The 16,089-nt window shown below is 45.0% G+C and overlaps 1 protein-coding gene across 5 annotated transcripts in view; it reads right to left on the bottom strand.

The window, feature by feature from the left end:
- Window positions 1–4,079: 4,079 nt before the first annotated feature.
- The window catches only part of LOC115167304 (myotubularin-related protein 13), a 160,836-nt gene continuing 148,826 nt past the window's right edge, over window positions 4,080–16,089 (bottom strand). For all 5 annotated transcript variants that reach the window (XM_029721601.1, XM_029721602.1, XM_029721604.1 and 2 more), the window contains 10 exons: window positions 15,749–15,850; window positions 11,738–11,923; window positions 8,380–8,506; window positions 7,955–8,085; window positions 6,741–6,965; window positions 6,547–6,654; window positions 6,139–6,329; window positions 5,893–5,980; window positions 5,664–5,795; window positions 4,080–5,513 (listed from right to left, as the gene is read on the bottom strand). In XM_029721601.1, coding sequence (XP_029577461.1) covers window positions 5,415–5,513; window positions 5,664–5,795; window positions 5,893–5,980; window positions 6,139–6,329; window positions 6,547–6,654; window positions 6,741–6,965; window positions 7,955–8,085; window positions 8,380–8,506; window positions 11,738–11,923; window positions 15,749–15,850 — 1,389 coding nt within the window. In that variant the 3' untranslated portion in view covers window positions 4,080–5,414. The remainder of the gene's footprint in view (window positions 5,514–5,663; window positions 5,796–5,892; window positions 5,981–6,138; window positions 6,330–6,546; window positions 6,655–6,740; window positions 6,966–7,954; window positions 8,086–8,379; window positions 8,507–11,737; window positions 11,924–15,748; window positions 15,851–16,089) is intronic.

The raw sequence follows: 16,089 nt of genomic DNA, 5'->3' as shown, positions 1-16,089 counted from the left end.
GCAAAAATATCTCTGACCCGTCTAACCCCGGCCCCATGTGTCTTAAAGAACCTTAATCCCCGCATCCAGTTTATCTGACGCCTGTCCAACAGATTATCATCTCAATAGATTTGAAATGGGAACATTCTTTCGGATGGTCTGGTAATTAATAAATCTCTTGCAGATTCCTGGTTTCTGGTTGAAATGTCTTCCCAGGGTGACCTCACAGATCTGAGTAGTGCACATGGGGGACCCTGGGCTCTGTAGGGTAGAGGTTTAGGGCCACTAACAATGTGGGCAGATTGACATAAGTACATGGATGGCCTCAGACAAATGGCACCAAGTGGGCCGAGGAAAAGCCAACACAGCAAACTCTTGTCTTACCCCCCAAAGCCAAGGAGAATCTGCCTGTCATGGCTATAAATTAACGTTAAAATCGTGCTCCAAGTAGGGGTCGAGGGGTGAGGTCCAGATAAGATCATTCCATGACTGTCCTAATGATTCACAAACATGATTCCACTGAACTAAACTGACAAGTCGTGGCTTTGTTATACGATATATTCTCATCCTTTCTGAAGAGCGGAAATGGATTGCCCAGAGTTGAGATCAATGGTGGGAGGAGTATTTAGTGAGTGTTGGAGCAGGTGCATTGTGAGGGCCAAAGCCCCCTGAAACTATGGGGTTCACAGAACTGTGAATCACCCATGTACAATCCTGGGTCACACTGAAATAGCCAGTTTTGGTTAGAAGTGAACTACTTGTAGTTTAACTAGTAATTTCCTTACATTTTGCTGAAGCTTAGTTGTAGTTGAACTAAATTAAAATCTTGGTAGTGTTTTCAGTAGTTCATACATTTTTTCCATGTAGCAGTGTAGCTGACTACTGGAATTACACACTACTTTTTGTTGAAGAAATAAAATAAAATATGTAGGCAAGTAGGCAAGATAGCAGGCAAGATTTTATTTTTCTAAATCTGACCTGCCTAATTCTCACGTGAAACATAGTTTTTGTGTTTATTAGGCAAAATTATATATTCTATTAACATCTGACCTTGCGATTTCAGATTTAGGGAAGATCATTTAGTTTGGATGTAGTGAACTGCTTTTTCAAAGTAACTTTAGTTAAGTAAACTATATATTTCTTAAGGGTAGCTTTAGTGTAGATGAACTTATTCCAGGACATAGCCCAGATTGCTGATGTGCCCTGTAAACAAAACAAAAAAAACTGCCATTGGGACCTGGGGATTTGGGAGGCCAATAAAAAACATTTGTTTCGTATTTATCACCTACCAGTCAATAGGGAGGTATTTTTAGGTCCATAGTCCTGCAACTAGAATTTATATTTAGAATACATTTCTTGGGATGCAAGCAAGAACTTTAACTATGACACTAGATATGATCAAAATTAATCAGAATCTTGAATTTCCAGTAGGTTTTGAATTCCATTTTGATTCGAGGGAATTATTCTCCTAAACCACCAGGACTAATTACTATGAGCTAATGTGGAAAACATTCAGAATGCACAAAACTATAATGATATCTTACATTATTATATAACTTGACAATAAAACACCGTTTGGCTCAACAGTTGCAGCACAAATATTAATAGTTTTTTTCTTGCACCTTTTGCAGTTATAGTGCATTCGGAAAGTATTCAGATCCGTTGACTTTTTCCACATTTTGTTACGTGACAGCCTTATTCTCAAATGTATTTTTCTCCTCAATCTACACACAATACCCCATAATGACAAAGCAAAAACAGGTTTAGATTTTTTAGCTAATTTATTAAAAATAAAAAACAGAAATATCTTATTTCTATGAGACTCGAAATTGAGCTCAGGTGCGTCATGTTTCCGTTGATCATCCTTGAGATGTTTCAACAATTTGATTGGAGTCCACCTGTGGTAAATTCAATTGATTGGACATGATTTGGAAAGGCACACGCCTGTCTATATAAGGTCCCAGAGTTGACAGCGCATGTCAGAGGAAAAACCAAGCCATGAGACAGGATTGTGGCGAGGCACAGATCTGGGGAAGGGTACCAAAAAATGTCTGCAGCATTGAAGGTCCCCAAGAAGACAGTGGCCTCCATCATTCTTAAATGGAAGAAGTTTGGTACCACCAAGACTCTTCCTAGAGCTGGCCAAACTGAGCAATCGTGGGAGTAGGGCTTTGGTCAGGGAGGTGACCAGGAACCCGATGGTCACTCTGACAGAGCTTCAGAACCTTGCAGAAGGACAACCATCTCTGCAGCACTCCACTAATCAGGCCTTTATGGTTGAGTGGCCAGACAGAAGCCGCTCCTCAGTAACAGGCACAACAGCCCACTTTGAGTTAGCCAAAAGGCACCTAAAGGACTCCGACCATGAGAAACAAGATTCTCTGGTCTGATGAAACCAAGATTGAACTCTTTGGCCTGAATGCCAAGCGTCACATCTGGAGGAAACCTGGCACCATCCGTACATGTACACTACCATTCAAAGTTTTGGGGTGACTTAGAAATGTCCTTTTGTTTTTGAAAGAAAATAACATTTATTGTCCATTAAAATAACATCAAATTGATCAGAAATACAGTGTAGACATTTAATGTTGTAAATGACTATTGTAGCTGAAAATGGCAGATTTTTTTATGGAATATCTACAGAGACGCATTATCAGCAACCATCACTCCTGTGTTCCAATGGCACGTTGTGTTAGCGAGAAATTGCCACGAAACTGAAGATCTCATACAACGTTGTGTACTACTCCCTTCACAGAACAGCACAAACTGGCTCTAACCAGAATAGAAAGTGTGGGAGTTCCAGGTGCACAACTGAGCAAGAAGACAAGTACATTAAAGTGTCTAGTTTGAGAAACAGAGGCCTCACAAGTCCTCAACTGGCAGCTTCATTAAATTTTGAGTGCCATAGCCTAGGGTCTGAATACTTATGTAAATGTTAGTTTTTTATACATTTGCAAGAATGTCTAATAACCGGTTTTCTCTTTGGTATTGTGTAGATCAATGAGGAAAAACATGAATGTAATCCATTTTAGAATAAGGCTGAAAGGTAACAAAAATGTGGAAAGGGGGAATGGGTCTGAATCCTTACCGAATGCACTGTACACTGTTGCACCTGGATAATTGTGTAACATTAACAAGGCCTCATGTCCTGCTCATCCTCATGTAATAGATAGGTTATGTACTAACACAGACAATCTATTTGTGAAATAGTCATAGAACAGTCAATGAACTACAATCACAACGGTGAACCAGTGAGTTTGGATTCATCGTCATCCTGTTGAGTGAGTCTTAAACCACTAACTTTCCTTAAGGTACTGAGGAGTCCCAACGGCTCCATTCCTGAAAATCCAGCCAGATCCCCACTTCCGCCTCATCCCTTTCGTCATGGGCGGAGGCGTAAATCCACTCCTCCAGGGGGCAGCTAAATATGGAGAGACCTGCCAGAGAAGCGTCTGTCCAGATGTTAGCCAGCACTGCACCTGCTCGCAGTACAAGCCAGCTGGGAGAGAGTGCTCAGGATAAGGAACACGTCCACAATGTCTTCTAGAGAACTTCAGGTTAGGGCTTTCCCGCCTTCTTGCTGTGGGACGGGTCTCTCCAGGACCAGGAGTGCCTTCGAGTCCCGCCAAGCAGGCGCCAGTGGCTCTGTGTTGGGTTTCTTGCCTAGTTCCTTACTCATTGTTGGAAGTGAAACATCCTTGCCAAGCCCAGTTTTGGCTCAGGCCATCTGAACTATTCTGCTGCAGTGGTGTCTGCTTACCTTTCATGAGAAAAGAGAGACTATTTTTAACAAGAGGAGAGGTTCATAACAAGCCAAACCTATTTCAAGTGGCTTAGATTAGGTTCAGGTTTGTTCACTGTATCTTGTAACCTATTATCTGCAAATAAATGAGGTATTTTGCAACCTACAAGAGGAGACTTATGGCGCCAGAGTATGCTCTCATCCATTTTAGATGTAGGTGGCATCTAAGGGGCTATTATTGTAAGATTGAAAAAAAGCACTTGTCAGTAGCCACATAATTCATCATTAGTAAATTCTCTTAATCTCAAATATATGCAGCTGTCATATGTACTGTAAAATAATCACACTAATCATCTGGCTAGTTCAAGTACTCTTGATTTATTTCCAAAAAAACATTAGTATCAACACAAAACATGGTACAAAAGATACAGTAACATATATCTTCTCAAATAGCTTCTGAAATGACTTTGATGCTCTTTTTTGCTTTGTTATCTCAAACTGGAAGATGCAGACAACAGATGAAACAAACCACACTGACTGATTTATTTAAAAGCCCTTAAGACAGTCTTTCTGGATATTCTGAGAAATATAGTCAACTCCCCTTCATCTAACACACAATGGCTCATAGTCAGTCTCATCAAAGACAGGAAACAAGGTTACTATACTTGTACATACAATACATACAAAACTGCAGAATTGTAAAGTTGGTCTTATTACAGATAAGATTAGAAAAGCATACACATGTTATATATAAAAAATAGGAAATATCACATGAGTATTTACATAAAACATTAAGCCACCAACATGAGTTACTCTTTTAATAAAAAATACAAAATTACATCACAAGAACAAACAAACTGTTATCAATGAGTCAAAACATTCATAGTGTATGTTTAAAAATAGAGGACATCACTTGCTTAAATATAAAATGTCAGGAAAATATTTGGAACTTTAGTGTATTTCTTCTCTTCCAATTTGTCTTGATAAGGAAAAGGTCCTTATGTACATCATTATAAAGTCATGCCTTTGGCCTGGCTGTTCGCTTCAGTAAGAAAATCTATCATTCTATATGGAGTGCATATTATAGAACTAAGTGCAAACAAATGGCCTTGTCATATTGTGCATTTTCAAAACCTCTTGAGTTTTCGGTGGTTTATACCTTTCATCAAGCAGCAATACCTTTTCCTCGTTGTAAAATATCTGAAATAAATTCTCTTGTATGCTTTATATATCTTAGTTTACTATATATTGAACCCACAGTTTAAAATGGCCAGTGCTATTGCTTTTATCTATTTACAACTGAAATGGCATAAACTATACTTAGTAATGTTCAGGCATCCGTTTTTTCCATTTACTTTTCACTACAAGTGTTGATCCCTGTAGCAGTAACAAGGTACAGTACAGAAAGAGCTGATGGCAGACACCAGGGCACATTCATCAACTTATGCCAAAGCTGTCAGACAGAGTGACAACTGCTTGAAGTCCTGCAAGGCAGCAGAATGGATGGATGGATAACATAGCCTCCACTAACAGGCACTTAGATCACTGTGGTCCTCATGGTAAAGCCACTCCCATGGTGACTGAGCGGAATATGTACTGTAGATATGTGCCCATAGTCTCCGTGCTTAGTCACCTTGCTGCACCTAGTGCTAATGCTGTGACCTGACCACACCCCGGCTGGGGAGTTCAGAGGTCAAGCGTCGGAGATGCAGCTCTGGATCTTGTCCATCCACTGATGGGCGCTCTGGGCATCCGAGGCGCAGAAGTTGTACACTCGCTTGGTGGTCTTCAGCTGCAATGACAACACCCAACCAATGGTTAAACAGTGACAGGAGAGATGGGATGTGACATACAGAGCCTGATACTGCCATGGCTGGAGTGTATTCTACCACAGAACAGATCACAAGCAGACAGAGGAATGGAGAACCAGAGAGACACTCACGTCGAAGAAGGCCTTCTCACTGATGTGTTTAGGAGCTCCTATGGTGGGGGTGGAGATCAGAGCTGATTCCACCTCCGCCAGGTCAATGTGGCCCCGGCAGTTAGTGTCCTCCCCCGTGTCGTAGTACCTCAGCTGGGACATCACACACACATATAACACCTCTGGCATAGGACTGGAGACATTACGTGGAACAGACCGGTAGCAACATACAACATGCTGTAATACTTACTTGGTGTTTTGTAATGTCCAAAACAAACCAGCGAGGTTTCCATCCTTTCAGCAGTGCTCCTCGTTTGTACAGAATCCCCTCAAATGATCTGAAAAAACACACCATTAAGATGAATTGAAAACATCTGCTTGGTAGAGAGATTCTGTCTATCCGTCAACGCTTTACAGAAGACTTGGGTGAGGAAACAGGAGTAATTAGAAGTCCTGGCCCCTGTTTGCCGTCTCAGTGCTGTGAGTGGAGACCCACCTGTTTTCCTCGTTCTTGGGGGTGAACTGGTTGTAGAGTGTGGCGGCCCGGCGGTTGACCCCGTTAGTGGCAGTGGGGCTGCTGTCCTCCCCCAAGCCAGTGTCAGGCAGGTGCAGTATGGAACGTCTCTGGAACGCCTGCAGACTGGACGTGGGGATTAGCCCCGAGGTGGACGCAGACTGCTTGCGGAGCTGCAAAACCGACAAAACAGATGGAATAAGAAAAGCAATGAAACATCAGTCAAAACATCCTCCCAATGTTCTGTGTCACAGATTGACGAGTCAAACAATGCTGTTTAGCTGAACCTTCCAGTAAACAAGAGCGGAGTTCAGGCTAAATAAGGCTTATGGGAAACAGGAGTCGGGGGAAGAGGAGAAAACATGGGAAAGTGTGTTGTGTTTGTCTTACATTTCCCTCCTGTTTGAGGTCCTCCTGGATGCTGACTCTAACCATCTCCAGAGTGGCCTGCCACCTCTCTGGTGCTTGGCTCATCTCCCCCTCCAGCCGCTCTATGTCCTGCAACAACAGCAGGGCTCTCATCAGTATCAGGCACATAGTCAGGCATGGATAACATCATCCCAACTCAGACTTTTAGAACTCACAGCCAGGAGCTTGGTGATGGCGTCAGGCTGGGCGCGCCCCACACTGCTGTAGCAGGGCCACACGATTCTCCTCTTGCTGGTGGCGATGGTGTCTGTCTCCTCCATGCTCTCTGACCTGACAGCCAGCATCCTCCAGTCATAGGATGGGCCTGTGCACAGGGTCTCCCCCGTGAAGAAGTCCCACATCCTCAAAGCAGGGATGCTGATAGAGGGCTTGAGCACTGGCTAAATAACATATGAAACAAATAAATAATTTATGATAATCTGATATGTTGACACTGATAATACATGAGACAAATATCTATTTTGGCTTGTTTGAAATCAAGTCTGTAGAGTAGAGTTCTCTCCCCAATGATGTGAATCTGTCCAATCTCTCAGTGAGCACACCACTGTATACAGCCAGTGGGAAAGAATGTGGCCCACCGGACCTAACACTTCCCTGAGCACTTAATCACGTCGGGGCCCGGGGTGCACAAACATGCAGGCTGTTTTCCTCCACCTCCTGCTGATTTATACGCCCCTGGAATAATGGGTACAGCCGCCGCGATCGCTGGCCAGCGGGAAGAGGATTTGCAGTTCCCATGAACACAACTAACCCATTGGGATGGACTTTGAAGTTGAACACCAGACATATGCCAAGACAAAACAGCAACATCAGAAAGTCCCTGTCAGGGAGTTGGAAGTGGCTAAGCAAGACGCTTCCTTTACGACCACAGATATTAAAAGATCCCAAACAACACTGATAAGAAACTGCTCTAGAGTTCAGCTGGGCTCTCCTGGGCCTGTGACTCACGGTCTTCACCAACATCAACAGTCCGCTACAGAACATTCAGCAGGACTGGGAGAGGAACACTGGAAGGTCACCACAATAAGGCATCATCTGGTACAAGATAGTGGCAGACTGGCCATCCATCATTGTGGATGTCATCTGGGAGAGATCTGAAGTTTTAGGAGCTGGACTGGCTGCTCTGGAAAGTGTGAAGATCCCTGTATCTCTACTGAGGATGTTCTATGGAGGATGTCCAGAACAGGAGAACTTGGGTGTGAGTAAGTGTGAGTCAGTGGGTGAACTAGAGAAAAGGCCATTGGGGATCTGGCTGACAAACACAAACAGAATGAAGTATCAACGCTATGTATCAGAGATGGCAGAAAACTGCTTGGGGAGTTGCAACACACAAGACACACAAACAAAGATGACACAGACAAGCAGTCACCTCAGCCTCTGTGGGACTGTACAGGTAGTTGAAGAACAGTGGACTCCTCCGGTGCATTCTGCTGATACACTCCCAGATACAGACCCCCCTCCTGGCCTGCTTGTCTCCCAGCTTGTCCTCGAACAATGTGCCTTTTGAAGAGTGAGACAAAGATGAGGTTGTTCAACAGGCTGAGACACACTACCACTATTAGCTGACAAATCCCTGATCTAAGATAAGAGAATAGGATCTAGGTAATTTAGAAGTGTTTCACTGAAACATGTCAGTATCTTGAAATACCTGACCCATTACACTATCATTTCACAGACAGAACAGTAGTTTCAACACTCTGCCGGCAACTCTGCCAAAGACTTTAAATACATGTACAGATCTTAATGGCTTTACTGTTAAATCATCCCTTTACACTGTATTTGTAATATACCGACCATGCTCCAGGCGTTCGTAGTCGGAGTCCAGGAGGAAGTTCTTGAAGCGGTTGGAGATGTAGTGGTATGCCAGGAACTTCAGATAGTGCTGATTAAACTCAAACTCCAAAGGGCACTGGTCCTGGATCTGCGATGAGAGGAGATATATATTAGAGGTCGACCGATTAATCGGAATGACCGATTAATTAGGGCCGATTTCAAGTTTTCATAACAATCGTTAATCAGTATTTTTGCCCAGCGATTTGCCAATTTTTTTTTTTTACACCTTTATTTAACTAGGCAAGTCAGATTAAGAACACATTCTTATTTTCAATGACGGCCTAGGAACAGGGGTTAACTGTCTTGTTCAGGGGGATTCGGGGATTCGTTTTTGCAACCTTCCGGTTACTAGTCCAACGCTCTAACCACCTGCCTTACATTGCACTCCACGAGGAGCCAGCATGGCAGGCTGACTACCTGTTACGCGAGGGCAGCAAGAAGGTAACTGGCTAGGTAGCATTAAATTTATCTTATAAAAAAACGATCAATCTTAACATAATCACTAGTTAACTACACATGGTTGATGATATTACTAGTTTATCTAACGTGTCCTGCGTTGCATATAATCGATGCGGTGCCTGTTAATTTCTCATTGAATCACAGCCTACTTCGACAAATGGGTGATGATTTAACAAGCGCAATTGCGAAAAAAGCACTTTAAACCTGCATATTTAGTTAATATTGCCTGCTAACATGAATTTGTGTCACTTCTCTTGCGTTCCGTGCAAGCAGTCAGGGTATATACATCAGTTTGGGCCGCCTGGCTCATTGCAAACTGTGTGAAGTCCATTTATTCCTAACAAAGGCCGTAATTAATTTGCCATAATTGTACATAATTATGACATAACATTGAAGGTTGTGCAATGTAACAGGAATATTTAGACTTAGGGATGCCACCCGTTAGATAAAATACGGAATGGTTCCGTATTTCACTGAAATAATAAACGTTTCGTTTTCTAAATGATAGTTTCCGGATTCGACCATATTAATGACCAAAAACTTGTATTTCTGTGTGTTATTATGTTATAATTAAGTCTATGATTTGATATTTGATAGAGCAGTCTGACTGAGCGATGGTAGGCAGCAGCAGGCTTGTAAGCATTCATTCAAACAGCACCTTCGTGCGTTTCTCCAGCAGCTCTTTGCAATTCTTCAAGCATTGCGCTGTTTATGACTTCAAGCCTATCAACCCCCGAGATTAGGCTGGTGTAACCCATGTAAAATGGCTAGCTAGTTAGCGGGTGTGCGCTAATAGCGTTTCAAACGTCACTCGCTCTGAGACTTGGGAGTGAGTGGTTGTTCCCCTTGCTCTACATGGGTAACGCTGCTTCAAGGGTGGCTGTTGTCGATGTGTTCCTGGTTCGAGCCCAGGTTGGAGCGAGGAGAGGGACGGAAGCTATACTGTTACACTGGCAATACTAAAGTGCCTATAAGAACATTCAATAGTCAAAGGTATATGAAATACAAATCGTATATAGAGAGAAATAGTCCTATAATTCCTACAACCTAAAACTTCTTACCTGGAAATATTGAAGACTCATGTTAAAAGGAACCACCAGCTCTCATATGTTCTCATGTTCTGAGCAAGGAACTTAAACGTTAGCTTTTTTACATGGCACATATTGCACTTTTACTTTCTTCTCCAACACTTTGTTTTTGCATTATTTAAACCAAATTAAACATGTTTCATTATTTATTTGAGGCTAAATTTATAGTATTTATGTATTATATTAAGTTAAAATAAGTGTGTTAAGGGAATTTTCAATTCCAATCATGCATTTAATCTTTAACCAATTTCCCTAGGTTTGTAAGACCCTGGGTTCACTAATAATTGGGCAAAGTCTCAGATTTTAGTAAAAAGGTTCAAAGATCTTTATTCATGAGGGCTCTAAAGTCATTTTATAATACACACAGACATTCCTATCTTTAGACAACTCCCTTCTCAAACAACCAGTACTTTTCCACTAACCACAAAGAACCATAAAAGTTGTCACATTCAAGGCTTTCACCTCCCCTCCCCCGTTGGGACCCTCTTGGTTTGAAACCCTCCAATGATTTTCTATTATCTACTCTACAACTTCACTCTGTTTACATCCATACTAAAGAATATAAAATCATAGTATTACAATACTAACAGATCTACCCACATCCTGGTTTTATCTTCTAATTATCAAACATGTCACCCTATCCTACAATTTCAGAGTGGAACACTTAAGTCATTATTCTAACACATACAAATTATTCTAACAAAGTGTTCATTCAGTATTGTTGTAATTGTCATTATTACAAATAAATCGGCCGATTAATCGGCATCCTTTTGGTCCTCCAATAATCGGCACCGATAAATAAATCTCTCTCTCTCTCTCTCTCTCTGACACATTGTTATGGCTGGATCATGTCCCTGTGTTATGACTACAGATGGGTCCGTTATGAATACATATACGCTCCCCATTACCGGCAGAATAAAATGGAGACCAGGGAGCAAAGGTCAGTGACTGACATCATTCTCAGACAAAAGCTGGGCCGAGCTAGAAGGCAGCATCCCCGTCCAGCAATGTGCAGCAGCGAGAGGACCTTGCCGATCTTTTGCATGTTTTGGGCCATCTGGGCGTACTGGCGAAAACAACAGCTGTTTCTGAGATGAGGAACTTCTATTTTCAGAAACTCATCAAATTCCCTCTCCCCCTGTTTATCGCACTTCGGCCCCAGAGAACCTCTGTCAGGCCTCCTTGGCAGACGCCCCTCCAGTTTCAAAAGACAAACTCAGAAACTATGTGTTGATGTAAGTGTATGGGAGTTGGCCTGCTGGACCCTTGGGGACACAGAAAACACAACGTTCTCTAAAGTTAGCATTTGAGCATGTAAAACTCAATCCACTTCAGCTGCACCCTCCACATCATCCTCACAGCAACCCCCCCTCGCCTTCCGAGGAGAGACTTTTAATCCCCACAACTGCAATTTTCCCACTCAGTGCTCGAAACACTGAGGAAATGCATAGGGGATGGTGAAACACACTAGCACGGAAAACACAGCACTGACCGTGGGGTTCACAGACCATCTGGGCAACAGCACTGCTGCTGAAACTCCCCAGCGTACAACTCTGTCTAAATTACTTATCCGATGGGGGGATTACAGAGTACAAAAACTCAACCGAGTCCATAGATAATGACAGCTGAGTCTCTCTCCTCCTCCTTTTCGATTAAGGAATGTGATGAGCTCATGGAGGAGGTATGGTGAGGGAGGAGAGGGGGTGAAGAGGTGTGTGGATAGGGGGTAATGAAAGGGGTGTGGGCCTCGGTGGTGGGTGTGCAAGGCTTGCCTGGTGCACGCAGTCCAGGAACTGCAGGAAGATGGGTGTGAAACCGCTGCCCTGGCTGCTGGGGGTGAGGTTGGAGCGCTGGCTGAACTTGTGGCCGAAGGACAGCCACTCCTTCTCCAGCAGCACCTGGAAGCCCTCCAGAGTCCGGTAGAACGGGTCACTCAGCAGCTGGACCAGGGACACCACCTGGAGGGAGAGAGAAAGGGAGAGGGAGAAAGAGAGAGAACATCGGCAAGAGAGACACCGAGAAAGAGAGAAAGAGAGATACAGGGGGAGTTAGAGTGTGGGAGAAATTTTTATAATAAAAAAACTCGAAGTCCTTTAAAACTCTGAAGACTGACTAAGCTGCCAACTGTCGATGGCGTGACAAGGACTTCAGAGTTCTGTGACAGAGGGGTATGTGACCAGGAAAGGGCTCCATTGACCCTGTTTTCAAAACCAGTAACATCTCTCTATACGCAGTGGGCCAGTTACGGCTGATTTCTGTAAGAGCGTGTCGTCTGACTGTACACATGCTGCCGGCACTTGGCCTGGATCCCTTGCTGTTTCAGCTAACCGATGAGCCCTGACGCATGTGGAATGAATGAGGAAAACAGATAATGCTCCCTCTCTAGTGCACCACTGTACCCTCCAAAAAAAGTGGGTTTTCTGAAAAGTTATCTTCATCACAGCCCAGCGGTCCTCCCCAGTACAGACCTGAGCTCCTAAATGACCATAGCACCATCACTGAAGAGGGGGCTATTAGAAAGGAAAGAGGGGAGAGCGAGAAACACAGGGATCTGCTTCTCCTCTGCTGGGTGTCTATGAGTTGGTCAGGAAACTGAAGAGCCAAGGCATATGGAGCCCATTTCCTGGAGCAAGGCTGATCAGGCCCCACCGTGATGAGCAAGATGCTCTGGGCCTGACACAGGCCAGGCACTGGAAGCAAGGCTGCGCCTGTGCTTTTACACGGCAGCCCTGGGCTTTACGGGACCAGTAAACACATTTGGAGGCCACACGCACACACACACAATGCCATCCCCAATAACACACGCTTACTTAGCAAGACAGCATGGAAAATGTGAGCTCACAGTGCAAAAATGTGACAAAACGCTGAGCGAACAGGAAAAGAAAATTGATGAGGATAAAAACAAGCACTTTCACGATTGAAATCCGTATATAATGACATAGGGTCCTACAGCCTCAGCATCGTTTCACCACATTTCAGCATGGTGTACTAATCAGGTGGTCTGGTAGTGTAGTGCCAGAACAACTTTGGAAATAAGTCGTTTGTATTTGACCTGATAATATGATGACCTATTTCCTTATTTGTAAGTGTAGACCAGGGTTGTCAAACTCATTTTGCCATGGGGGCCAATGAGGTCCGGAGGGAAAATGTGTCATCTTTCTTCAATATTGGCCTCTATGCATCATTTTTTGAATTATCTATGCTTCCTGAGTGTCTAGCTTTAATTTAGTTGATAATTAGCAAATTATCATTGCTACTCAGTTTCGATTTGGTTTTAGCCATTTCAAGTATATCGAGTTTGTCCCCCCCCCCCCCAAAAAAACAATATAAACTCAGCAAAAAAAAAAGAAACGTCCCTCTTACAGGACCCTGTCTTTCAATGATAATTTATAAAAATCCAAATAACTTCACAGATCTTCCTTGTAAAGGGTTTAAACACTGTTTCCCATGCTTGTTCAATGAACCATAAACAATGAATGAACATGCACCTGTGGAACGGTCATTAAGACACTAACAGCATACAGAAGGTAGGCAATTAAGGTCACAGTTATGAAAACTTAGGACACTAAAGCCTTTCTACTGACTCTGAAAAACACCAAAAGAAAGATGCCAGGGTCCCTGCTCATCTGCGTGAGCGTGCCTTAGGCATGCTGCAAGGAGGCATGAGGACTGCAGATGTGGCCAGGGCAATAAATTGCAAAGTTCGTACTGTGAGACGCCTAAGACAGCGCTACAGGGAGACAGGACGGACAACTGACCGTCCTCGCAGTGGCAGACCACGTGTAAGAACACCTGCACAGGATCGGTACATCCGAACATCACACACAGGTACAGGATGGCAACAACTGCCCGAGTTACACCAGGAACGCACAATCCCTCCATCAGTGCTCAGACTGTTCGCAAGAGGCTGGACTGAGGGCTTGTAAGCCTGTTGTAAGGCAGGTCCTCATCAGACCTCACCGGCAACAACGTCGCCTATGGGCACAAACCCACCGTCGCTGGACCAGACAGGACTGGCAAAAAGTGCTCTTCTCTGACGAGTTGCGGTTTTGTCTCACCAGGGGGGATGGTCAGATTCGCGTTTATCGTCGAAGGAATGAGCGTTACACCAAGGTATGTACTCTGGAGCGGGATCGATTTGGAGGTGGAGGGTCCGTCATGGTCTGGGGCGGTGTGTGTCAGCATCATCGGACTGAGCTTGTTGTCATTGCAGGCAATCTCAACGCTGTGCATTACAGGGAAGACATCGTCCTCCCTCATGTGGTACCCTTCCTGCAGGCTCATCCTGACATGACCCTCCAGCATGACAACCACCAGACATACTGCTCGTTCTGTGCATGATTTCCTGCAAGACAGGAATGTCAGTGTTCTGCCATGGCCAGCAAAGAGGCCGGATCTCAATCTCCTTGAGCACGTCTGGGACCTGTTGGATCGGAGGGTGAGGGCTAGGGCCATTCCCCCCAGAAATGTCTGGGAAATTGCAGGTGCCTTGGTGGAAGAGTGGGGTAACATCTCACAGCAAGAACTGGCAAATCTGGTGCAGTCCATGAGGAGGAGATGCACTGCAGTAATTAATGCAGCTGGTGGCCACACCAGATACTGACTGTTACTTTTGATTTTGACCCCCCCCCTTTGCTCAGGGACACATTATTCAATTTATGTTAGTCACATGTCTGTGGAACTTGTTCAGTTTATGTCTCAGTTGTTGAATCTTATGTTCATACAAATATTTACACGTTAAGTTAGCTGAAAATAAACGCAGTTGACAGTGAGAGGACATTTCTTTTTTTGCTGAGTTTATACACACACAAATAACTTTTTTTAATTCGATTTTTTACTCAAACCACCCGCGGGATGGATTGGACCTCAGCCCGTAGATTTGACAACCCTGGTGTAGATGTTTCACTTGTCAGTTTCAGCCGAGGTCTCTTTTCCTTTTCTTCCCCTTCTCTCTCCTACCCTCCTACACCCCCAGTCCCCCTCTCTCTCCTACCCTCCTACACCCCCAGTCCCCCTCTCTCTCCTACCCTCCTACATCCCCACCCAGTCCCCCTCTCACTCCTACATCCCAGTCCCCCTCTCACTCCTACATCCCCAGTCCTCCTCCCAGTCCCCCTCTCCCTCCTACACCCCCAGTCCCCCTCTCCCTCCTACACCCCCAGTCCCCCTCTCCCTCCTACACCCCCAGCCCCCTCTCTCTCCTACCCTCCTACACCCCCAGTCCCCCTCTCTCTCCAACCCTCCTACATCCCCACCCAGTCCCCCTCTCACTCCTACATCCCAGTCCCCCTCTCACTCCTACATCCCAGTCCCCCTCCCACTCCTACATCCCAGTCCCCCTCCCAGTCCCCCTCTCCCTCCTACACCCCCAGTCCCCCTCTCCCTCCTACACCCCCAGTCCCCCTCTCCCTCCTACACCCCCAGTCCCCCTCTCTCTCCTACACCCCCAGTCCCCCTCTCTCTCCTACACCCCCAGCCCCCTCTCTTTCCTACACCCCCAGTCCCCCTCTCTCTCCTACACCCCCAGTCCCCCTCTCTCTCCTACACCCCAGTCCCCCTCTCTCTCCTACACCCCCAGTCCCCCTCTCTCTCCTACACCCCCAGTCCCCCTCTCTCTCCTACACCCCCAGTCCCCCTCTCTCTCCTACACCCCCAGTCCCCCTCTCTCTCCTACACCCCCAGTCCCCCTCTCTCTCTTACCCACCCTCCTACATCCCCAGTCCCCCTCTTCCACTTCCCCTGCTTCTGGAGAAATGGTGTGTGTGTGCGTGCGTGAGGCTCACCTGTGTGGTGATGTCCCAGCCATCCTCCAGACTCAGCAGGACGGACGAGCCACTGTCCAGCAGCTCCACTAAAATCAGGGCCAACTGCAGGAGCTTGTGAAGCTGCAGGGAACACACACACACTGTCAGTTCATGCCGTTAAGCTGTTCCTGTGAAGACTGTGTGGAGCCTGAGCAGGGCTTCTCCTAGATAATATTGTTCTGTGGTTAATGACACATTTAATGCAGGGCCATAGGCTGCAAGGGTCACTATGATAACAATTTGGTAGCTCTCCCATGTCTGTTTGTATCGTTATCATTTCCCTTGGGAAATAAGCTTATAGGATGAGGAGGGAATATAGG

This window comes from Salmo trutta, chromosome 29, assembly GCF_901001165.1.
Source record: "Salmo trutta chromosome 29, fSalTru1.1, whole genome shotgun sequence".
Lineage (NCBI taxonomy): Eukaryota > Metazoa > Chordata > Actinopteri > Salmoniformes > Salmonidae > Salmo > Salmo trutta.
This window is presented reverse-complemented; position numbering and strand designations above follow the sequence as displayed.